This window comes from Antechinus flavipes, chromosome 3 (assembly GCF_016432865.1).
Source record: "Antechinus flavipes isolate AdamAnt ecotype Samford, QLD, Australia chromosome 3, AdamAnt_v2, whole genome shotgun sequence".
Lineage (NCBI taxonomy): Eukaryota > Metazoa > Chordata > Mammalia > Dasyuromorphia > Dasyuridae > Antechinus > Antechinus flavipes.
In genome coordinates this window covers 9,608,537-9,633,252 of record NC_067400.1, presented here as the reverse complement: position 1 = coordinate 9,633,252, position 24,716 = coordinate 9,608,537, and the positions used below count along the sequence as shown (strand labels likewise).

The following is a 24,716-nucleotide window of genomic DNA, read 5'->3' as shown; positions in this document are numbered from 1 at the left end:
CTTTTTAGCTAACTTCTCTTCCCATCAGGCCTCTTCCTCTCCCATGCCATCCAACAGAGGAGGCTGGTTCTCCCCAGACCATGTCGTATCTTCAGCCACTTCCCTTGGCAGCCCCCGTCTGTGCTTGGTCTTGTCCCAGGAGCGAGAGCAGACCAGTTTCTTGTCCCCAGGCTCTCCCTTGCACCCAGCAGCCTTTCCTTTCACGCAGATCACTCTTGGTGCCAAATTTCAAGGATCCTGTGAGCTTCCTCCTTCTTCATAGAGTTCAGTGATCAGTCTTTGTCCCCATCTCAAACTCCAGGATCTCAACCTGGAGGCTTCAATGTCTTCAAACTCTCGTTTCTCATGTCTTCAACTTGCTCCTCATTGCCTGTGTGTGACTTCTGCTCCAGCACAAACATGGAGATGGGTCAGACCCTGCCCATCCACCACCCCAGGATCCTACCTCCAAAACCCCCAGCTCTGAAATTCTGCCAGTCATAATCAGTTGCCCTCACTAAGCCCTGTCACCTCTCCAGCCTTCTCAGACCACTGTCCTTGTCTGGCTTCCCTCCCTCCCCTCAAAATCTGGGCCCTTGAGCTCACCAGGTTAACGTGGCACTTTCCTCAGTCCTTGATACCCTGTCCTATCATTGCTCATCCCTTTCCAATCCCAAGCCTGGATGACTCCTACCATTGGCCTTCTCCACCATTAAAAGCCCTGAAGGAAGACAGACACCAAGTCAAATGGATAGACTACAAAGTGGGGTGACCCAATCTCAACTGTACCCTCTCTGTGACACATCCTCCCACTATCAGCTCTTTTATACACTGCATTTAATTGTTTTTTTTTAATTAATAAGCACTTACTTTTCTCTCCCACCCACCCCTAATTGAAAAACAAACCAACCAAAAAATAAGCTCTTAACATACTCTCTAAATGTTGGCTATCATTAAGTCTTCCCAGCATTCTCTCAAATTACCCCCTTCATCATTTCTTGCAACACCACAGAGCTCCGCTCCATTCCTATTCCATCGCGGGTTTGGCCATTCCCAGTTGATGGGCACCCCCTCAGCTTCCAGTCCTTCGCCTTTCTTTGCGGGGTACAAGCTAGCAGAGACATCAGTGGGAAAAAGGCACACACCACCGAGTAGGTTTGGGGTCTATAGCGCCAAACAACTTTCTGGAATGACTGGACCAAATCACAGCGGTCACAAGCGTGCATTAATGCACCAATCCGATGAGTGTGAGCGAGAACCTCAGAGCCACATGAATTTAACTGACTTATTAGTGATTTAGAATATCTTTATATGGCAAGACATGACATGAATTCCTTTCTCTGAAAGCTAATCCTTGACCAAGGGGAATGGCAATTATAAACTGGAATCAAGTTTTTACAGAGCTTAGAAACGACAGCTTTTTCCCTGAAAATCTGGCCAAAGCTTCCTAGGACACAACCCCTTTCCTTTCTCTCTGGACTGTTTCATCCTTCAGTGGAGAAAGGGAGATTATCTACCAATCTTTCCTTCCCAAGTCCAAGCTCTTCATTCTGTTTCTGGCAAATTCTCCACTTCTGCAACTGACCCTGTCTGCCTTCCAACCCCTAGTAACTTGTCCCCCAAAATGATCTCTCCATCTTCTGTCCACTTCACTGCTGCTCTCCAACATGCCCAGATCCCCGGACACCATCAGGTGCTCTGCTCTTCTGGACACTCTCCTTGCTGGTTTTCATGATGCTCCTCAGTGGAGATGGCACGTCCACTCATGTCTGTCCTCATTGTCCCTACCGCACCCCATCACCCCTTCTTTTTACACACTCTCTAAGGGATCATCAGCTCCCATAGCTACACACAAGGTCCCCAAATCTCCCTATCAGGTACTACATCAAGGTTGCTTGTACTCTCAACATCCCAAACTCAGCTCATCTTTATCTTCCCCCTCCCCACCTTTCTCTTCTCAGAAAAGCTCCATCATTCTTTCTATCTCGCAGGCTCTAAATTTGTCATCCTCAACTGCTCTTCCCTCTCTTTAATCCATCAAAGTGAACCCACTGTACTAAATCTTGTTGCTTCCAGTTTTTCAACATTTTCTCCTTACTCGCACTGTGGTCACCCTGGGTCTCTGGTCCAGAAGAGCTTCCTGATGGTTCTTTCCTTTTCTTTGCCACCTGCCTCTCTCCAAAGCGCAGGACAGGCCATCAGACGATGCCTGGGACTGGCACCCACAGTGCTCCTAGTCCTGCCTCCAGCCTCACATCTCCAGACTACTCTTCCCTCCTTATTTCTGCCTTCCAGGGAGCATCTAAGGCTCAAGCCAAGGAAAGCCTATCACTTTCTCCCCACTTCTCATAGACATCAACCAAATGGATTTTTGTAACCCACCGAGGCGGTTCCAACCTGTCAATACACCAGGCCTTGAAGGCCAAACTTTTTTTCCAAGCAGACACAAAAGCATCAGACAGGAAATGCTGCCTTCAGTTGACCCGAGTACCACGAAGATCAGAGCCAGACCTCCACAGGAACGAAGAACCAGAAACCTAAAGGTACTTTTTCCACCACGATCCAACAGAAACATTGCCCATGTGGACACAGCACGGGGAGCTCCCAACAATGTCCGACTAAAACCTTACCAAGAACCATGACCCCAACAAGTTACAGTCCCCACCCCGCCCTCCTCGCAAAAAGCACACACCAAGTCCTCGATGATCTCCTGGATGCGTTTCTTGGCTGCCTCCACACAATCTTTGGCTCCTTTGAGTGTAACTTTGTCGCTCTGAGTGCCAGAACGGGGGAAGCTGACCATCACGCCGCCGTACTCCTCGGCAATCTCCCGTAAGACCTGGCCTCTTCGGATGACAAAGTGGCGGTGATGCCGAGGGTCGACCAGCATGCAGTCTTCTACCACGTTATCCTACAAAGGACACAGAAGTGGGAAAAGTAAGGCTGGGATAACGAACTCTTGTGCTGGAAGTCCGTGAAAACCCCAACTGAGAAACTCTCAGGGGTTTTCCTTTTCTCCCGAGTTCACATCAAAAACAAGTCAAAACGAGGCCATCTCAAATGGAGTGCGTATAAGATGGTTTGTAAACACCCACTTATTACTGTTACATGTGGCTAAAGAGGAAACCAAAGACCACGTGTTAGAATTAAAGCTCAAAAGTCATGACCGCTCATAAGAAGAGAAACTAAAAAGAATTGTATGAGGGGCCTGAGCCATCCGAAAGGCCCACCAATGGCAGGCAACATCACGCATGAGCCAGGATGGCGACAGGCTTACGGGGGGGCCCCATGTTTTAGACGCTTGTGGTGTGGTCACTATAGCGTGCAGACGAAAGGACCCCAAAGCAGAGGCCGGGCTTACCAGGTTCTTTATGAGACTCTCCAGCTCCTTCTGGGCCTCTCTGACAGCCTCCTCCGTCCCAATGATCGTGATCAGCTCCTGGTCCTTGTCTTCAGATGTGGGGAAAATGATCCGGGCTCCAGTGTTGTCCCGCACCTTCCGAATATTGCCACCCCCTTTGCCAATCAGGAACTTGTGATACTCAGGTTTGGCACGCAGATCCACGGTGTAACTCTTGGTTTGCTGCCAAATACAATTCCCATGGCCCCTGGTTAAGCCACAGATGAGACACCCAGGGGACTATAGACCCCTCTGACCTGACTTGGGGGCTTCAGCCTCTACCTGGACCACCAGTCTAATCATCTGGAGGAGTAACACTTTTATCTGTCTTGTTAATTCCTACTAAAAAAGCCCCTAAGGCCAGCCCATTGTAAGGGAGAGGCAGGGCCTGAGCACAGACAGGTGGGCTGCTGAAGCTGGGCCAGCACTGGTCCTGCCCTCTTTCCCCCTTGACTCTCTGCTCACCCTTCTCTCCCACATCCTGCACTGACTGTCAGGCTCGGGTCCTGGCTTTAGGCAGAGCAATGTCTGAAGTCAGCCCAAGAACGAGTCCTCAGAGACAAGCAACTGACTTAGGAGGTTTGAAGAGACAATGAACCAGCCTTTGGTACAATCCCCCAGAGTCATGCCAGCCCCTGGGTGCTGCTTCACAACCCAAGGAGGGCAGCATGAGGATCAGGGGAAAGCAGCCAGAGCAGTTCCATAAGAAAGAAGCGAGGCAATCCACCTAAGGTCCTACCAACAAGATGTGGCACTTTGAGGGTGCTGGAGAGAACCTAAGTGCATCCTGGGTAAATAGTAAAAGCCTAACTTTTGAAGATGTAATTCATAAAATGCTTCCACAAGCTAAATGCTACAGGGGAGATGTGCTGCCCTCCTCCCCCGCCACCATCTCAGATCATTACCAAAGCATTCATGACCCCTGACCTGCCATGTAAGCCAAAATAAAAAGAGACAAGCGTGCAAAGGGGGGGTGAGGAGTGGGGAGCCTCCCTGCCAGAAAGCCCCAGCCTCCCCTGCCGGCCCCCCAAGCCTCACTTCCCACTCACCTTCTCTTCTGCCAGGTGTAATAGCTGCCTTTTCGCTTTCTCCACATCGGGGGCAGGGCCCCTGATAACCACGGTGTCGATGCCCGAGCCTTCAGTGGGAAAGTGGATGTGCACCCCCCCACACTCTTCCATGATGGAGCGGATTAAGCGGCCTTTGGTGCCGATGAGGGAGTTGTGAAGCTTGGATGGAATGGACACTTCCACTTCGGAAATGTTAGCCTAAATCCAAACCAAAGCAGGAAAATAGTTATCTAGACGAGAAGGTACCAGAGCAGGGAGCGGGGAATCGGTCTAGTTCCAGTGAAACATGCTACTGCTATGCCTAATAAGCTGAGTGCTCAGCGCAGCCGAGGGCCTGAGGTGCAGAACCTTCAAGTTCATTTTATTGCCTACAGAAAATGCCAAGGGAGATGAGCTCATGACCATTCTTAAGAGAGGAATGAATGGCTGCTTCCTTCAACAGGAGATGATTCAGAAATGGTGGCAGGGATGTATCTATACACATTACAGGAGACCCTCATTTCACTCATGTTCGGGTCAGTCTGGGGCCACGCTAGGGAACTGAGAGCACATCCAGAGAGGGGCAGGCTGGACCTAGATCAGTTCTACTTAGATGACTTATCTTTGTAGCATCTTGGTTTTTAAATTCCAATGAATATTTAGTGGCAAGAAAAAGATTCCCAATTAAAATCAGGCTGAATATTAAGCCAATTAAATACTGTTTATAAAACTTATGTGACCTATAAAAACCCCAAACCACACCCAAGCCCTTTCAATTTTACAGAAATGGAAGCACACTCTCTCCCAGAGTACCCGACTATGTCTCCCCCCCTTACCAGGTCTTTCTGAATGGAAAGGATCCGGCTTCGAGCCACTTCACAATTGGCTCTCTTGCCTGTGATGATGATGGTCTCCGAGTTACTGTTTTCTGCTGGCAGATCAATCTTGGTATTGCTTTCTTCACGGATCTACAAAGGAAGAAAGCTTCATGAAAGGCTGTTGGGGATGGGGGGAGGGGGGTATTTTCACTCAGCTCCCACTCCCCTCTTATGGCCTGACCCGGCACAAGCAGAGCAAGGGCAAGGGCTCCTCATCACCTTTTTGATGTTTGCACCTCCTTTCCCAATGATGTTCTTGTGGAACTGTTTGAAGATTGGAACAGAAATGGAATAGCTATTTTCAACCTAAAAAAAAAAAAAGAAGAAGAAAGGCAAAATTGTTAGTTACCACAAGCATGAAGATACTTGTGTCTCCCTAAAGCATCTGTGAATAATTTCTGCTTTTCAGACTCTATGTTCCAGAGTGGAGAAGACTGGGGAAGAGCTGGCCATCACTGATGACCTACAGTCAGGACTGCCCATGTCCCAGAAGCTCGGCCCCTCAATCTCAGGTAGCGCTCTCAGGTATAAGTCCCAAGACGGCCCCTGACAATCCAATACTTTCCCAGTGGCACAGCAGGATCAGAAGCTGTTCTGGCCTGAGAGCCACACATTAATAGTAGCTGGCTATTCCCTTTCTTGGGGCCATCAGCTCTACTGGAAATATGGGCTCCTTCAATCCCCCAATCCCCAAGAGAACTCTGGGCAGCAAACCTGTAAGCATAACCAGATGGGTCCCCTAGTCAAGAAAGCCTCGTAACTACTTAAAATGGTCAGGTTTTCACGGAACGAACAAAATAAACTTTGACAGCTAGACAAAATAAAAGTAAACAGGTGTGGAAGGGAGGGATCTATCCTTAGGTAGGGAATCAAAATCAAGGAAAGATCAGAGTCCAGAAAACAGGTACACAAGGTCAGTCCCTTGGCAGAAAAGTGAGAAAAAACCACAATCTCAAACCCTCAAATGCCTTCCACATCATCAACACCAGTGACTGACAACCACCCCTCCCCCTCAGCAACAAGAAGGGGGAGGGGGGCCAGTCATTATCACATCATTTCCATGGGAGCCAAGTGGCAACAATGAACATTCCTGGCTTCCCAACTGAGCCAAGTGCAAAAGAAGCTCAAATATCCTCATCTCTGGCTTCAAAAAGCACACAATTGTATGCTAGTCTCAGACACTCCACCTCCTACCCCACGTCCCGCTATCAGTCCCTGGTGAGAAAAGATAGAAATCAGCCATACCAGATCTGCCACCATCTTCTGCATGTATTTTGTACATTTTTCCACCTCATTCTTGGGGCCTCTGAGTTGTACAATATCACTTTTTTGGGCTGGGTCTGGAAAATTGATGATAACCTAAGAGAAATAACACCAAGTTAGTATGGCAGGGAGGCCCACGGGACCCAGGAGCCTTTCTCCGCCCAGGGTCAGCAGAACCTCCCAAGCCAATCACCAAAGTCACCACATTAGAGACACTACTTCCAAACGGAGCCCCGCGAAATCTCACCTCTGGGAATTTATCACGAATTTCACGGATTCGTTCACCTTTCTGCCCAATGATTGTTCGGTGAAATCTCTGCTCAATGATTAAGTCCTTGGTACGTTCATTTTCCTAGAAATACAAACATTACCTAAACTCACCAGGCAATAGAGGGGCTTCAGAATCATTGATTCTTTAAATTATACAGGTAAACCGAAAATCAAATGGGCAAAAGCTTTCCCCAAGTCATTCAGTTCAAGATCTGGGAACAATGTTCAGAAGGCTGGGAGGCCAGTCCCCTGTGGCTCCAGAGGAGGGACCTCCCCACACACACTTCTCACCCATGATAAAGTCAATACTTTAGGTCACTGGGCAGCTAATCACTCACTACCCTTCAGACCCATCTTTTCAAAAGGTCTTCCTCTAGAGATTTCCCTTTTCCTCAACAGAGCTCTGCCTTGGAACAAAACCAAGGCACGGACAGGCCCTCTACTGACCACACCTCAAAATGTATCTTTGGGTCTTCTAGGTCCCCACCTCTCTTTCAGGAGATTAATTTCATTATTACTTGAAGTGGTTTTTTACAAAAGATCCCCATGTTTGGGCAGAGCAGCCGTAGGAAGGATGCAAGAAGCATTTTTCTCTCAAAAGTTTCTCCTCCTCCCCATAGAGCTTCCTTAAGTGCAAAATTCAGGGGCTTTAATTATTACCCAAAGCCCCATTGAGATGCACTGGCATAAGGTGCCCAAGTATGTCTCTTAAGGTGATGGGCTCCTTTAGGGAGGGACTAGTGCACATCCAGAGGTGGGGTTACCAAGTCCAACAATACACGGCACAAAGCCTTCAGGCTCACCATTCGGGATGCGAGTTCCAGCAGCTCTTTCTTGGCCTGTTGGACGCCCTGAGGGTCCCCCTCAATTCGGATCAAGTTGCTTTTTTCATTATCAGGAGGGATTCTCACAGAAACCTTGTACTGATCTTTTATTCTATTTACTGCAGGAAAAACAAACAAACCACACCATCACTAAAAGAAATGATTATAATCCCCAGGGCAGATGATTCTCCCATCCCACCCCCAAAGAGGTGAAAGGCAAGTGTCTGAGGATAAATAAATGTAAAATGCAAACATGAATTCATGATATCCACTTTGAATATGTGCTACAAAAAGGTAGCAATTCTATTCCTAAAAACCATGTGTGTGAGGTAGGCAAGGGACACGAATTCAGTGATTAAGTAGCACCACTGCCTCCAACAAGAATATCTTTTACAACTTCCTTCCATAGTACTGACCAAAAAACACAGTGGTTTCCCCTCGATTATAGTAACTGAGACCTTCAACAAACATAAGCCACCCTGAGTCAGAACGTCGTTAACAAGCTCCTTTTCTAAAACTCAATGTCTGTTGTCTAGGGCATCGCTCTCTGTATGTGCGTGCATGTGCGTCTGTCTGTCCGTCTCTCTCTCTCTCTCTCTCTCTCTCTCTGGGAGGACACTGTGAAAGGCTTTGTTTGAGAGAGAAAAACACTGCCCCTCAGGACATTCCAAGTCCTTATGGAATAAGGGCCCTGGTAGAACGTCCTTTAGCACGGAGGTGCACAATTTTCCAATTCAAACAGTTCCAATCCAAACAATCCAACTTCAGCATGCACCTCTGTCACCCCCAAGACTCGAAAATGGGCCAGAGGAGAGAGTCTTCTAAAGCAGGGGTGCTTGGAATCCATGAACTTGGTTTAATTTTTATTTACTGAGAAATACAATGTAAGGCTATGAACTTTATTTTATTGAATACTCTGTAAATATCCCCAGACTGACTGACCAGCTAAGACCAGGCCACAAAAAGGGGGTAAGATCTCCTGACCTAGAAAACAACGGACTTCTTCCCAAGGAAGCACTATCTCCTTTAATTATAGCCACAACTGTCACAATTACAGGGAGATCAAGAGACCAGACAAGAAACAAGAGGGTACAGCCTACAAGGAGAGTTTGAGAGACTTTTTCTACTATCTCCAGTTAGAATACCTTATGAACCTATAAGAATCAAGAGAGAGACAGAGAGAGACAGAGAGACAGAGAGAGACAGAGAGAGACAGAGAGAGACAGAGAGACAGAGACAGAGAGAGAGAGAGAGAGAGAGAGAGAGAGAGAGAGAGAGAGAAACAACAGCTTCTCAAACTCACTGTTGGCACCGTTCTTTCCAATCAGATGTCTGTGAAACTTGTGGTCAATATTGATCTCAACATAATCCATCCGATTAATCTGTGAAGAGAAGTATGCATAATTAGACACCAGAGGAGTCAAGAACACCAAAAGCAGGTCCCAGACTATGAGGGTCTTGCCACCCTCCCCTCAGCCCACCCACAACTCTTCTGGCCCAATTTGGGGCCCTCTGGAATCACATCCTCTAGAACTCCCTTGTGGCCTTCTCCAGGGACAAATCCCTCACTCTTTTTGCTATGTGAGTTTAAATGCTAGGTAAAAATGTTGGCTTTAACAAGTACATAAATATGATAGCATCATTATCTACAGAAAATAAAAATTAAGGAATAAGAGAGAAGGGCAAAGGAACAGGTAAAATATCTGATAAGTTTTACAGTGGAGGGAAAGATGAGGGAGGTAGTGGCAAATGCAAGAACCTTACCCTCATCGAAACTGGCTCAAAAAGAGATTAACATATGCATTCAATTGGGTTCTCTACAGGAAAGTAGAAGGGGAAGAGAGAGTGCATTGAGAAAGTAACAGAAGCAAAACACTTCTGAAGATAGAGAGAGAATGAAAGAGAATAGGATAAACGTGAAAAAAAATTATATCAAGTTTCACTGATAAAAACTTCATTTTTCAAATATATAGAGAATAAAATCAAATTTATAAAAATAAAAGCCATTCCTCAATTGGTACATGATCACAGGATAAGAACAGGCCATTTTGAAAAGAAATTTAAGCCAAGTCATTTACAAAAAGCTTTAAATCACTATTGATTAGAGAAATGCAAATTAAAACAATTCTAAGGTTTCACACCTCACACCCATCAGATTGGCTAACAGGACAGAAAAATATAATAACAATTCTGAAGAGCAATTTGAAAGTATGCTCAAAGGACTAGAAAACCATACACAATCATGCATCAAGCAATACCACATCTTTGTATCTCAAAGACATTTAAAAATAAAATGAGGAAAAGGACATATATGTACAAGAATTTTTATAATTTTTTTATTTTTAATTTATTTAATTTTTTTTATTATTTTATAATAATTGTTTTAGTGATGGCAAAGAATTGGAAACTGAGGCAATACTCATCAATTATGGAATGGCTGAAAAAGTTGTATATCATTGGGAGGGAATACTATTGTGCTTTAAGAAATGAGAAGTGGGATGCTCTCAGAAAAACCTGGAAAGATTTTCATGAACAGATGCAAAGTAAAATGAGCAGAATCGAGAACATTGTATATAGTAACAACAATATCTTATGATAATCAACTGTAAATGACTTGGTTATCCAGCAATACAATAATCCAAGACAATTCTGAAGATGAAAATGCTATTCATTTTCAGAGAAAGAGCTGCTGGGAGTCAGAATGCAGATCAAAGCATACTTTTTCTTTGTTTTCCTTGGAGGATTTTTTTTTGGGGGGGGGGGGAGAAGATGTTGTTTTCTTTCACAATATGACTAACATGGAAATATGTTTTGCATACCTATACATGTATAGTCTTCTATATCAAATTGCTTACTTTCTCAATGAGTGGGGTAAGGAAAAGAGGGAATAATTAAATTTTTTTACATGTAATTGGGAAAAACCAAAATATTACATTTTTAAAGGAAAAAATTATATTTGACCCAGTGATTCCATGGCTAAGACTTTTTATGTCCAAGTGATAATTTTAAATGAGACCTCTCTGTACAACACACAAAAAAATCAAGATGAAAAAGAAAAGAAACAGAATGACGTAAGACACTCAATAGCTGCGGTCGGGCCAAATAAATTATAATAGCTAATAAAATGTCATGGTGGTGTACACAATGACAAAAATGAAACACGCATGGCATTATGACCAAAGAAGCTGATTCAAGACAGTAAAGAGCAGTGTCTTCAGATACTGTTTTCAAGAACGGGAAGAAAATATCTCAACTATAGTTCAATGAGTGAGATTTTGGGGCAAAATGATAGAAAATATTATTATTAAAGTAAAAAAAAAAAAAAAGCATTAAAAGTCAACATTTCCAGTTCAACTACATGGTTACTAAACTAACAGATCAAGGGAAACCAGTAAATTTAATTAACTTGGATTTGACCAAAGTACTTAAGTATCACTTATTGTTCTTGTAGAAGACAGTGAGGGAGAGAAGCTGGAGGACAGAAGAGCTAGTGGATCTGGCCCCGACTCCATTGTCACCCATGAAACAACGCTTGGACCTGTCCTAATATTTGTGCCGATGATTTGGATAAAGGCACAGAGAGCATCCTCAATGTCTCTGACGATGACACAGAGCTAAGAAGATTCAACAATGAATGACAGAATCCTAATACACAACAAGCTTTCAACAGGCTAAAATTTTGGGCCACATCTAATATGATTGATATGAACCGATTGTGAAACTGATGGATCTTATGCTAGGACTCAAAAATTTAATTTCTCAAGCCCCAAATGGGGAAAGCATGGCTATATAACAGTTCAAAGGAGAGGTCACAACACTGGTGTATTCTTCCTCAGCCAGAGAGCAATAGGTATGCGATATTTAGTTCTGGATAACATACAATGAAAGCTACAGTGAGAGAGATGAAAAAAAAATGGTGAAAGATTCTGAGTTCATAACATGGAGACTGGAGAAAAGATGATTGGGGGAAGGGCAAGACTAGGTTTGAAGGAAGGTAGAGAACTAGGCCAATTCTATCTCGCTACTGGGAAAGCTACCCAAAGTGCTAAATAGAGGATGCTCATTAATTCAGGCAGGCCTTCAGGAAGTTTCAAGCAAAGCTTGAGTGACCATTAGACATACTGTACTAGGTGCAGAAAAAGATGTTCTTGGTGATTTTACGAACACCACAGGAGAGGAGCCACAATGTGACTCATGGAGAAGATGTAGTGATAGAAGCAATGGGTCAAAGCAGAATGGTTCACTCCCCACAATCAGGAAAAGATGAAGAAAGGACAAGAAAAAAGGCAAACTAAAAGGCAAGAGGCAGCAAAGACAGCAGAACTTCACTGAGACCTAAAGAAGGCACCCTGGGAGGCTGGGGGTGTGTTTTTCCATTGTTCCAGAATTCATTTGTTTCCACTTGGTCAAAGTAAAGAGCTTATCTTAAGACTCTGAGGTGGATACAGTATTTTTATTTAATCACCAGGCTTCAGGGACAGTTTTAAGTTGATAATCTGAAATGCTCCTTCCCCTCTTTTCTCCCATTATCAAGAAGCCCTCCAGGCACAGACACAACTACAGACACAAGTGTTTAGACTTTACAGACTCACCAGATCCTTGACCATGACCTCGATCTGTTCTTGAGCCACATTGACATCCTCGGTGGGTCCTTCCAGTGTGATCTTATCCTCTCCTTCAGTAAATTCTATGTGAACCTGCAACCCCCCCAAAAAACAGAAGTCAATGCCCACTTGCAGCACCCATCTCAAACTTCAATCACAATCTGATCAAACAGCTAAAGGGCTGTGGTTCCCAGATAACCACAGGGGGTACGCCTGAGGGGGAAAGTACCCACCCCACACTCTCTGCTCATTTCTACAAATACTGAGTCACGGATTCATTCCCATGAAACTTGGGACAACAAACATGAATTACAGAGTCAGAATGAAAATGGAACTGGGACATCCTCCTCTAGGCCAAATTTTTCTGTATATAGAAAAAGGGATGGGGACTCCATTAGGAGCAAGCTCCATGAGGGCAGGAAATGCTATTTCCTTGTCTCCCTGATCCTCAGCATAGTGCCTGGTGCAGAGCTGGGAGAGTCCCTCAGATTATCTGACTCCCAAGCCTGGTCAATGCCATTGGCCATTTCTCAGCGTCTTTAGGATGGCCAATCCTCTCAGAGGATGTGTAGGACAGCAAGCACAAAACTAGAGAGATCTAGATCACCAAGAGCAGACTAGAGCAACCAGCAGGAAAGCTGAGTGCTCGGCTCTTAGCTTGTCTAAAAACTGCTTAGTCACAAAACTGTCAAATATCAAGTGTGAGGTAAAAGGCTGGGAAGGAAATCCAAGGTGCACACCCCATAAACACTGTACATAAATTGGGGCGCAAGCCAAGAAACAGAGAAAAACATCATCTCCCGGGAAATTCTAAATTAAAAGGATTCTCAGACCCCGAACTACCTGGGCAAGTGAACCCTTCTGGACAGAAAGAAACTATTTTCTAAAATCAAATCAAAACAGCCTGATGGCAGCCTAGATCAGAGGGTTCCCAGTGTGTACCATACCTGCTCAACCAAGTTAATGGAGACCTAATCGAATCCTCAAAACTTTGGGCTTCCTTTGGGCTGGGATTACAGAGAACAATCAAGGCCTGAATCCCCACAAAGCTCCCCCCACGATACAGTTCTTCTAGTGAGCTTCTTTGGCTCTGGCCACGCTACTGCTGCACACTCACCGACTCAATGGCCAGCACACACCTCCCACATTTTGGCCAATCCACAGAAAGGCATCACCACAGGCTTGCCAAGTGCAGTGGTGGGCATTTACACCATGAAGGCTAGGGGTGGGGGGATGCCCAGTCTGAGGAGAGGGGTGGGTCACAGTGATGGTCTGGTACCATCTGGTTCTCTGTGCCCTAGGTCCAAGGAAATGGTTCCTCAAAGGTACTACTGAGGTCTATGACTACAGCCCGCCCTTCCCACAGAAAGTCTCTAAAGTTCACAGGGCGATGCAGCAATGTTTGTCAGAGGGCAGAAGGGAGCAGTTGTCTCCTGTGCCAACATGGCTTTACCTGGATATATCCCCCTCACCACCTCCCCCACCACTAAGGGATGAATGAACTCACGTCCTACCTTTGGCATCTGCTGAGTGATTTTGGCCAGGTTCTGCCCTTTCTTGCCTATGATGAAACGGTGAAGCCAAGATGGAGCAGAGACAGAGGAGACTGTGAAGCTGTTGGCCTTAGCGTAGACTTCAGTTAGCGCCTGCCCTAACTTCTCAGGCTCGCCGCGGAGGATCACAGTCTCCGAGCTGCTGTCCGTGGGTGGGATCTCGACCGACACTCCAGTTCTCTCCAGAATCTCCTGGAGGGAGTTGCCTTTGGGCCCGATGACATACTTGTGCTGGGACTTCTTCACCTCCACTGCAATGGTGGTGGTCTTCTTTTTCTGGGGAAGAGCAGAGCAGGCGGGGGTCAGGAGGACATGGCATAATGAGAGCAAGCTCCCGGGCTGGGGTCTGACAACTCTCTAGAGCTTCCAATACTTGGGAAACAAATCTTAGACTCCAACATGGACTAAAGGCTCGTCCTGAACCAAGGCCATGGTGAACAAAATAAACGGCAACCAAATCCTGTGTAAACCACGTGATTTCTTAAGTCTCCCTGTAGCCACAGCGACCCATTTCTAGGAGAGCTAGTAAGTCCTAGTAGGATGTAGAGAAAACACTCTCCCCTGCCACGTTCTCAGATTTTACCCCTGCATTCTCTGCAGGGGGTCATCATTCTGCTCCGGTCCAAGCCCATACATGGTCTTCACTTCCTAAAATGCCCCCTGCTCTCCACCTTGTCCCTTCATGTCATCAAGGAAACAAGAGCTCTGAGAAGCAGACAGACACAAATACACTTTCGGGGCAAAGGTTGGGGGCCAAAAGGAGTCCCCACTTCTCTCTTCCTACCCCCCGTCAGCCTGCCACCTCACCCACCTTCTCCTCATATATCTTCTTTATGCGGGCCACAGCCTGTGCCAGCTGCTCCTTCTCTCCAGTGAAGACAATCTCAGTACGGTTCACACTAGGCGGCGGGATGTTGATGCGAGTGCCTGTCTCCTGCATGATCTCACCCACTAGCTTGTTGTAGGGTCCTGCGATGAAAGGGTGGAATACCTTCTCCACATCGAGCCTCTCTACTGCACGCTTGTCCTGGGGAGAACAACATGGCGTGAGCAAACGTGCACACATGGGCCCTCTTTCCCGCATGCACGCACTCCCATGTACTCACACTCACAAGCACACACATTCTCCCTTGTGCATACACGCTCTCATACACGTACATACTCAAAGCCCCTGACAGGGCTGAAACAGCAACACTCGGATCTCCAGGTCATTGACCAACACACTTTGGCATATGAGTACCACCCCCCCATCCCAACAACCTCTCTGCCCTGTCAAAAACAAAATTATGGACCAAAGTCAAGAAAATGAATGCTAGTTACTGGTGTCTATCATAAGCACGCTCAGCCTTGTCCTCCAGCATGCAGCACACTCCTATAAGCCACCTAGCCCCTCACCCTGAGCCTCCTCCCACTTTCTTGTGCTCCAGACTCTGGAAGTTTGCCAGGGCCACTACAGCATCATTCTGTGCTGCAAAGGATCTCTGCAGGAGAGTGGAGGAACAGAGGGAAAGGGGCAGGACACGTGTCTGGGTTCTAAGAGAGTTCCAAACCACAGGGCCACCAACCTCAGACACCCAAGCTACAGATTCACTTCATTACAGCAGCGCATAAGCATGCTCTGCCAGAATCTGCAGAGCTCTCCCAAATCCAAAAGAAGAGCACCACCTCCTGCTGGGGCCAGTTCTGGTCCCAAAAAGCCACTGGGGGGCACAGCCCTCGGCTGCAGAACCATGAACTGCCCAGCATGGAAGAAGGTCGACATGCTTTGCAATCCAGCCCCAAGAAGACCCACCATCACTGTGCGTAAAGAGGAGGAAAAAAGACAAATGAGCAAAGGTTCCAGGAGGAAGAAAACAATGGAACAGAAGCAGATCAACCAACAAGGAAAATAGGGACAGCTAAAGGAAACAGGGCGGCCAGATCCAGTAAACGAGTGCAAGAAACTGTGAACAAATATTAGAAAACAAAGGCCAAAGGCCCAGTGTTCTAGACGAGGACCCCATGGAACACGCTGTGCCCAAGAGCTTTCAAAGAGGAATCCTTGAGAGAAGTTAAGGCCCGCACAGCAAAAATAATGGGCAAGAGAGAAAGAAGGGGACTGTGCAATAGCAAGTCTGAAGAACAGAGAGCACAATAAATAGAAAGGCAAACATAGAGAAGTGAAGGGTAATCAGAAAAAAGAGAAGCAAAACCCAAGACTTAAGAAAAACAGGTGCTTCGTCCAATCCAGACTCAGGGGTGGGGGCACCAGGACAGGTCAGTGCCACACAACAGGCAGGAACCAATAGAAGCAAGCTGTCCTTCTGAACCTGGACAATGAAATGTCAATGGGGAGAATGAACAGACCGCCTCCAGATGGGGTCAGGGCAGAATGGACAAGACTTGGCTATGGATCAATCAACACTTTTTGTGGGACTCTATCACAAATGGAAGAGTGCATGCAGGAAATTGGGAGGGGGGGGGGGAGTGTGCCTGATAAAAGTAAAGGGAAGCAATGAGGAGATGGTCTCAGAAGGCAAAGTCTTTAGGTCAGTGGGTGACAAAGAGGAGAGAAGGTGGGAATGGGAGAAAGGAGGGGAAAGTTGGGGTAGAAGAGGGGTACACTCAGAAATGCTGCTATGGATAAAGAGAGATGTTCTCTGAAAGGAGACGAGGACCTAGGTTTGGGTGCAGTCTGGGAGATTTGGCACTTGAACAGCAGCATCAAATCCCAGACCATCAGGCCTCTCGTGGGAAAATGAAGCTGAAACTCCTAGACCTGGACTCGACCCTATAGAGGAGATTCTGAGGCAAATGGAGAAAAGTAACAAGAGGAGAGTACAGATCAAGGACTTGAGAGTGGGGTGGGTAAGGGAAGGCCCTAATCACTACTCAGGAGGTGGGGCACGGGGAGAAGGGGGACCCCTTGAGGCAAATTACACAAAACAGGGGCAGAATCTACACCTAAAGGGGACAGCCCAGAACAGACTGAAGTTCTGATTCTATAACAAGAAAACAAAAGACTCTAGATAATTCTAGGGATCATGAACTAGAGAACAAAGACCTAGAGTAGAGAGAAAGAAAAGACAGATAATGAAGAGAATGAAACACTCTTTAGAAAAGGGTGCAATTTTTTTTTAAGTAAATGAACAGGACAAACAAAGAGAGAAGAAAGGGGAACCTACTTAATAGAAGGGGAGGGGAAAGACAGGATAAAAACAGAAAAGAAAAAGGAACCAATTAGCAAAAACTCTAAAGGGAAAGGAACAAGTAACAGATCAGCAATAAGGGAAAGAGTCGGTGGGAATCTAGCCACTTAAAAAAAAAAAAGAAGAAGATTTTAAGCTAAAATAATTGAAAGAGACAAAACAATAGCAGAAAAGAGAAAAAAAATCATAACTTGGGAAAAAAAAACACCAAACCCAAGATCAAAGATAAATTGAGAAGAATATAAACCTAACAATCATCACTTTAAATGTGAATGGACTAAACAATCCAACAAAACAAAAGAGACAGACTGGACGGGAAAATAAAATGTCACAATCTGTGATTTATGAGAAACAATGAAAAGATAAAATATAATTTTTATTAAGGAGAAGTGTCACCATGATGTGTGACAAAGTAAAAAACAAAAATTCAAAAAATAAAAAGGGGCAAAAAAGAGAAAAGACATCACAGTGAAAGGAACCACTGACAACAAAATATGAAATAAAACTTTGATGTTCCAATGCCTTAGCATCCAAATTCATAAAGAAAACATTAACTGAGCTACAAGAAGTTACACAGTAAATGACACTGAAAGGAAAACTTCAACATCCCTCTCACCATTTTGAATAAATCTAACAGAAAATTAAGGAAAAAGAGGAAAAGATCAACATTTCAGATTAAATGTTTGTGGGATTAATTGAAAAATGTTAGTATTAAATTTTCCAACAATACCATACTCTCAATAGCAACTGGGATCCCAATCTCCCCTTTCCCTCACTTCACAGTTTCAGGGAAAGACCTACTACTACTACTCTTGTCCCTCACCTGCTCAGCTGAGATCAGCAGGACTTCGTGCCGGGCTTTCTCGATGCCCTCCTTGGTGCCAGTGATCTTAATCTGGTTGCTGGGATCCTCTGGGCGAGGAATCTGAATCTTGGTTGCAGTTTTGAGCTCTAAGTCCTGAAGTTTCTCACCATTCTTGCCAATGACAAAGCGATGATGTTCTTTGGGAATGGCCACTGTTGCTGAAGCCTGCAAACCAAGAAAAGAGAGATGTAAAGGACAACTCAAGATACTCTCCTTCCCTGCCCAAGCAGCTCGGCTGGAAGACAAAGATGGTGTGTCCATCAGTCAGGACTGATGGCAAAGTTTCAAAAGAGAGAGCACTGCCCTGGGGTTGTACCAAGACATGAACACCCTCTAATAGAAGGGCACCTGCCTAAGACTGGTTAGGAACACTATGAAGGCCTTGGATATAAAGGGCCAAAGACCACAAGGGTGAAAAACTCCAATGCTGAAGGCCACACCCTAAAAAGCACAAATTTCATAAAGCAAATAGACAGAATTCATAAGCAGAAGAAGAGATGATACAACAGACAAGAGAGAGCACTTTGGCTCAACCACACTTTAAACAATCTCTTAACAGAAACCAAATCAAGGCAGACGATTTGAGAAGAGAAGAGATGCTGTCAAATGGGGGAAAATACATGCCAAGACTTCCCTGAGAGCATCCTCAGACGACCCGACACTCAGGAGTGTTATCAAGTGACCGAAAGGCCAGCTCAACCATCAGCTCCACAGCCCTTTTTTTTTTTTTTTTTTTTTTGGGGGGGGGGGGGGAGGGAGGAGGGGCCTGAGGCAATACTCAATCCGTTCAGGGACAACATCCCAAGAGGCTGAGTTCTTTAAGACTCGTCATCTTGAAAGGGACAGGGATGCCCATGGTTTGTCATCAGGATTTTGTGCTTTGGGGACTTGTCAGTGACCTTCTGGCAAATCCATTTCTCTTTTCATTAGTGATTTGGAGCAATCCTTCACATGACTGTTAATAAGCTGAATTTCTTCTGAAAACTGGTTATTTCTGAATAAACAGTTTTCAAAACCACTCTAGTGAACCACAAAAGATTGCTCCAAATCAATAAGAGAAATGCAAATCAAAACAATTTGGGGCTTTTTATGTAACATGCAGCAAATTACCAATAATGAATGAAAATCGCCCATGCTGAAGGGGCTTCATTCAAGACAGTCACATTACACAATATTGCAGTTGTGAATGATCAAAATCTACTGAAAAACAACTTGGAATTATGGGAGTCAAGTTAAGAAACTTTCCCAACCCTGTAACCCAACCATCTCAGGGGCTGGGCACCTGTCACTGAGTCAAGGACATTTCCAAAATACAAAAGTTGATAATCCATTAAGGCTTCTGAGGACCTAAGACAGAAGCTCTTCTTGCTTTCCACATGGAAACATGGGGCTGTAGGTAGGCAAAACTCAGAAGAAATTCAGACTCCAAAGGAATGAATCAATGTAAGACTGGAATGTAGTTCACACAAAGGCAGAGAGTAGCAGCCCCGGGCACTCAGGATCCCTTAGCTAGGGATCAGGAGGTAAAGTCATCATGTGACAGACTCGACTCCACACACTCATCTTCCTGCAGGAAGCTGCCCTTTAGCAGGTCTTACTGTCCCAGGTATGCACAGAACAAACCACCCAAGGCCCAGATGAGTCAAGGAGAATTCGGACTGACCTGTGTCTGCAGCCTTGCAACGATGTCCTTCCGAGCCTTCATAACTGCTTCCAGCTTTCCAGAGACCATGATGGAGAGGCCTTGGTCTTTGGCAAGGGATAACTCCAGGTGAGCACCAGTCCTCTGCATGATCTCAAGGCAGATCTTGGCTTGCTCCCCTTCCCCAAACTGGTTCATGTCCTTGTATTTCCTCTCCTCCAGGGGCACATGGAACACCTACTCAAATCATGGCACAAGAGAAGGTTAGAAGACCAAGTCACAAGACTCACCGTCCAAGCTGAACCCCGGGGACATACTATCCACAAGGGGGCACGGCCTCAATTTGAGGAAGCTGCTGGAGCACCCCTTCTGGCCCTTCACTGACTACTCTAAGGACGTATCTGCACAACTCCAGCATCAATTAAATGGAACTCGGAAGGGAGGGGGGAAGGCAGGCATATTTTTGCTAAATTTCAGAAAAATCTATTTACTAATGGCCCCCCCACCCCAAATTAAATTAACAACCTTTCAAAGAAGTGAGTTCCCCATCACTGGAGATCAGCAGGTCCCCAATGACCTTGTGATCTACAGAACCTTCTCACTCCCTTAAGCGGGTTTGTTTCGAGTCCACCCAAACACAACCCTTCCTCCTGCCATGTTTTTTTTTTAAAAACATCTCAAACACCCACCCCATTTCCAGATACACTCAGAGTCATTTCCCACCTGAGTAATGATGGAGGCTTTAATGGGTCGGATCTTATTGCCCCAGGCCCCAGCAGGCTCTTGAGCTGCTTCCAAACAAGCAGATTTTTCAGGAAGTGGAGGGAAGGCATCTTTATAAGTTGGAGGGTCACTTTCATCTTCCGAATTTAAAGCAGCAACTGCAAAAAAGACAAAAGACTTACAGGCTTGTTCTAAGTGAAGAAACAGCATGTGAGAACTACAATCCAAAAATAAAAGGCAGAAAGGCAGAGAGTGTGTGACAAATACTATAAGCCCATCAGTTCCCATTCATTCACATTTGGCTTTGAGGTGAAAAAGAAACCATGGAAAAGATGCTTTGGTTTTCTTCTTCCCTTTATATCAAGATAGCTCTAAAAACAGTAAGTTCAATAAAACTCAATTTATAAGAAATGCTGACTATAATTCTGTTTGACCAAAGACCAAGTCCATTTCTTTCTTCCCCTTCCCCCTTATCATAGCCCATCCTCCAGAATGCTTTGAGGTGCATGGATACTCTGATATAGACCTTCCCTTCCTGCTGAGTTCAATGAGGTCAAAGGCAGGGCCTGGAACTTGATGACACTTAGATGGGCAAGGTGGTTTCACCTGCTTTAAATACAGAAACTGCACCTCAATCTTCCATGTAGCCATCTTGAAAATGAGTCTCATTTGTCAAGAAAAACAATAAAGATATGACCAAACCCTCACACACAAACCACACCAATACTGAAAAACCAACTCAAGACAAGTTGTTAAGAAGTGGGATTCAGTAATCATGAGCATGGTACCTGAAGAGCCGCATGGCTAACTCAATGCGGAGCAGACTCTGCAAGACCAAACCACCCACTCACTGTACTGTGAGTCTCAGAACACGTATCCCAAGTTGCTCTCCTTATCCCTTCCCCCAATGGAACATGCAATAGGGCTTTACAGGTTTTAAGGCCAGAAGATTATGAATGCAATAGATGTCCAAGATCTTAGGGTGCAAGATCCCCTCGTTACCTTTAATCTGCTGCTGGGCCAGCCCACTGCGGTGCTCAGCAAAGCTCTCCTGGGTCAAAACTGCAACAGAGCTCATTGTTGATGTCCCACCTACACACAATCCGGGTATGCCACTAAAGGAGGAGGGAGAAATAGAAAAGAAGTCAAGTTATCTGGATCAAGTCAACTGTCCACTTCACAGATTACAGAGAAATGCCAAGATCCCTCGAGTTGCCAAACTTGAGGCTGCAGTCTGTTCCTGCCCTGCCCCCAAGTCCATATTTGCCGTCAATATTATCCTGAGGCTACTGAAGTGACCACACTGGCCCGGGAGTTTCCAGAGGTGACAGAAATGGAGCGGACCAAAGAAGAACGGTCCACCTAGATGATCTTTCAACAAAAGCTCAACTGAACTCAACAGGTCATTCTTTCCTAGATCTCCCTCACAGGTCCTTGTTTACATATACAGTGACTTGTGAGGCCCCAGAAGGCAGGGTCCCGGCCAGGCCTGTGCCCATCACACCAAGCCAACTCGAGGTCACTGCCTGATGCCCACTCCCTTGACTGAATCACCAAGAAGGAGGAGCAAAATCAGCAGGTGTAGGATCACCTGCTAAGTGGGTGATCTAGAGTGACTCCAGTCAGGTCACAACTTCTGGATATCGATTTCTGTTGTGCAACAAGAGAACTGTACAAATATGTACACATATATTGGATTTAAGATATACTTTAACATGGTTAACATGTATGAGACTGCCTGCCATCTAGGGGAGGGGAAAAATGGGAACAGAAGTGATTGCAAGAGTCAATGTTGAAAAATTACCCATGCATATGTTCTGTCAATAAAAAGCTATAATAATAATTAAAAAAAAACTTCTGGATCTATTTTGCCACCTACAAAATGGGGATACATCTCATTATACTTGTCAGTTTGGGAATACTAGAGGGCATCAAGCTGGATCTGAAGAGTCAAATCCAGCCTCAGACACTGAGTAGCTGTATGATCCTGGGCAAGTCATTTAACCCCATCTGACTCAAGTTTCCACAACATTCCACAACTGGAATGATAATAACAGCCACTATCTCTCTGGGTTGTGAGGATCAAATGATATACTAATTATAAAGCTCTCAGGACAGTGCCCAATAAAAAGGCACTATACAAATGTTAATTACAATCATTATTAATAAAGCTTAACAGGGTGACATGAGCAAAATGCTTAATAAACTTCAAGGGGCTTGAAGAATGCAAGGAATTACTATTTACACAACTCTTTGGGTAGAAAGTCTGTTTTCTTCTCGCAAAACATTTGAGAAAATCTCAAACTATTCTTATGGAGAGAATGCACTAAATACCAACACAATTGGATGGCATTAGAAGCTGTTTCAAGAGCCAAATCCACGGAAGGGGCCCTCCCATGCAGTACCACCAGCCTCTACTTCCCCAGGACCCATAGATGGATGCAAGTCTAAGGATCCCAAGAGCTCCTGATGAGCTAGGACATGGTGGTGGCCAAGGAGATCAAGTCATATTTCAGAGGCCCAACAACATGAAGTCCCGTGCAGAGTCTGCCCAAAGAGGACCTCTGAGCTCAATGAGGCAGCCGTGTGATCCTGGGCCTGGTGGCAGTCAGACCACACCTGCCAGAGAGGAGCGTATCCTGGCGCGAGCCCCAGCTTATGGAGGACAAAGAGAAGCTGCAGAGTGACCAGAGTAGGGCAGGCAGCAATGGGAAGGAGCCTGAGCTCATGGTATCAGCTGCAGCAACTAAAGCCTAGAGGAAGAAGCCTGTGTTCAAGGACCTAACACAGAGGATCATGCCCTCTGCTTAGCACCAGAGGGGACAGGACAAGTAAGTACGAGGCAAAGGGGCAAACAAGGCTCGACACCCTGCTCTGACACACAGGTGATGGCCTGGAGGTGCACAAGAAGGTGTGCAATGTCAGACACCAGTTGGTTGGATTAGTTCTGGTTAAGAATATAAGGAAAGAGGGGAAAATTGTGTGCTGACCTTTTCTCTATACTCTACCTCGTGTGTGTGTGTGTGTGTGTGTGTGTGTGTGTGTGTGTGTTCTCAATACACCTCTCATTTCTTACCCAGATCTCCTCCTTCCTCTCTGGCTGCTCTTCCTCTACTTCCTTTGCTGGTTCTTCATCCAGGTCACTCCAGCTAACTCCAGGGGTGCCCCAGGGCCCTCTCCTGGGCCCTTTTCTCCACTACTTCACCTTTTGATCTCATCAGCTCCCATGGACTTAATAATCATCTCTAGGCTAATGACCCACAAATCTACCTCTCCTGACCTCCAAACTGGATCTCCAAGGGCCTTTCAGACATCTGGAATGGACTGTCCAGTCTGAAACAGAATTCATTCTTTTCCCCCATTACTTTAGAGGTCACAGGCTCCCAACACAAAAGTCATCCTGGACTCCCCCTCATCTCCCATCCCCCATCTCCAAAGCTGCTAAGGTCTGTGGACTTCACCTTTGTAGCATTTCTCCTCTGAGCCAGACCCTTTCCACCTGGCTGTGGCAACAGCTGCTGGAGGGGAGGGCTTGGCCTGCCTGGCGTCTCCATCCCACACTCAGCCTCCAAAGTCCAACTGTATTACCACCCACTCAATAATCTGCAGTGGCTCCCTATTCCAGGAACAAACACAAAGCTCTTCCTAACCTGGCCCCTCTCCCTCCCTTTCTAGTCTTCTTACATCTTACTCCCCACCACATGGGGACACTGGCTTCCATCTCTCAGCTCCAGACATTTTCTCTGCCTGTTCCCCATACCCAGAACACTCTTTCATTTCTACTCTCACTCCTGTCTTCCTTTTTTTCCAATAAGTCCCAACTAAATCCCACCTCCTACAAAAAGCTTTCCCCTCAAGTCTAGTCCTTTTCTTCTGTTTACTATGGCTATCGAACCTGTCCATACCTTGCTTTGTGTCTATTTGTTTATATACAGTCTCCTCCATTAAAAGGTGAGCACTTTGAAGGCAGGAACTGGCCTTTGTCTCTTTTTATATCCTTGAGGCTTAGCATAGGCCCTACAGTTTACATAGTAACTGCTAGTGATTGTAGTGAAAGAGAAAAAAATATCAACTCCACACCATGCTTAAATTTGAAGGGGAAAAAAAAAAAAACCAGAAAGGGATACAAACTATCATACTCGTTAAGTTGTTACTATTAAATTTAATATGTGTTTTAACAAAAAATTAATGGTTCCTTCTAAGATCCTTTCTTTGACCTTACATTTTTGTCTGATGATCATTGTCAATGTTAATAACACTTTAATAATGAAAGTGGGCCAAAGCGAATGGTCGGCCATGGCCTCCAGTGCCCACTTTGCCCTCTCTCCAATTCCATAATTTTCAAGAAGAGACAGGTGACAGTCCTGCTGTCCTCTGTCCTGGGCAGATCTTATCTGGAGACCAATGTATAGCTGGGGGGTAGGCTTAAGGAGGGGGAATGGTGGGGGACGCTGGCGACAGGCCTGGAGGCTGAAGAA

At 45.5% G+C, this 24,716-nt stretch overlaps 1 protein-coding gene across 3 annotated transcripts in view; it reads right to left on the bottom strand.

Annotated features, from left to right (window-relative positions):
- Positions 1-24,716, bottom strand: part of HDLBP (high density lipoprotein binding protein) — a 78,745-nt gene that overhangs the window by 11,918 nt on the left and 42,111 nt on the right. For all 3 annotated transcript variants that reach the window (XM_051991695.1, XM_051991696.1, XM_051991694.1), the window contains exons 3-18: positions 21,241-21,353; positions 20,239-20,396; positions 19,537-19,752; positions 17,832-18,038; positions 14,632-14,847; positions 13,782-14,096; positions 12,256-12,360; positions 8,967-9,045; positions 7,643-7,782; positions 6,817-6,921; positions 6,552-6,665; positions 5,526-5,612; positions 5,265-5,396; positions 4,429-4,647; positions 3,341-3,562; positions 2,672-2,890 (exon numbers count right to left, since the gene is read on the bottom strand). In XM_051991695.1, coding sequence (XP_051847655.1) covers positions 2,672-2,890; positions 3,341-3,562; positions 4,429-4,647; positions 5,265-5,396; positions 5,526-5,612; positions 6,552-6,665; positions 6,817-6,921; positions 7,643-7,782; positions 8,967-9,045; positions 12,256-12,360; positions 13,782-14,096; positions 14,632-14,847; positions 17,832-18,038; positions 19,537-19,752; positions 20,239-20,396; positions 21,241-21,316 — 2,610 coding nt within the window. In that variant the 5' untranslated portion in view covers positions 21,317-21,353. The remainder of the gene's footprint in view (positions 1-2,671; positions 2,891-3,340; positions 3,563-4,428; positions 4,648-5,264; positions 5,397-5,525; positions 5,613-6,551; positions 6,666-6,816; positions 6,922-7,642; positions 7,783-8,966; positions 9,046-12,255; positions 12,361-13,781; positions 14,097-14,631; positions 14,848-17,831; positions 18,039-19,536; positions 19,753-20,238; positions 20,397-21,240; positions 21,354-24,716) is intronic.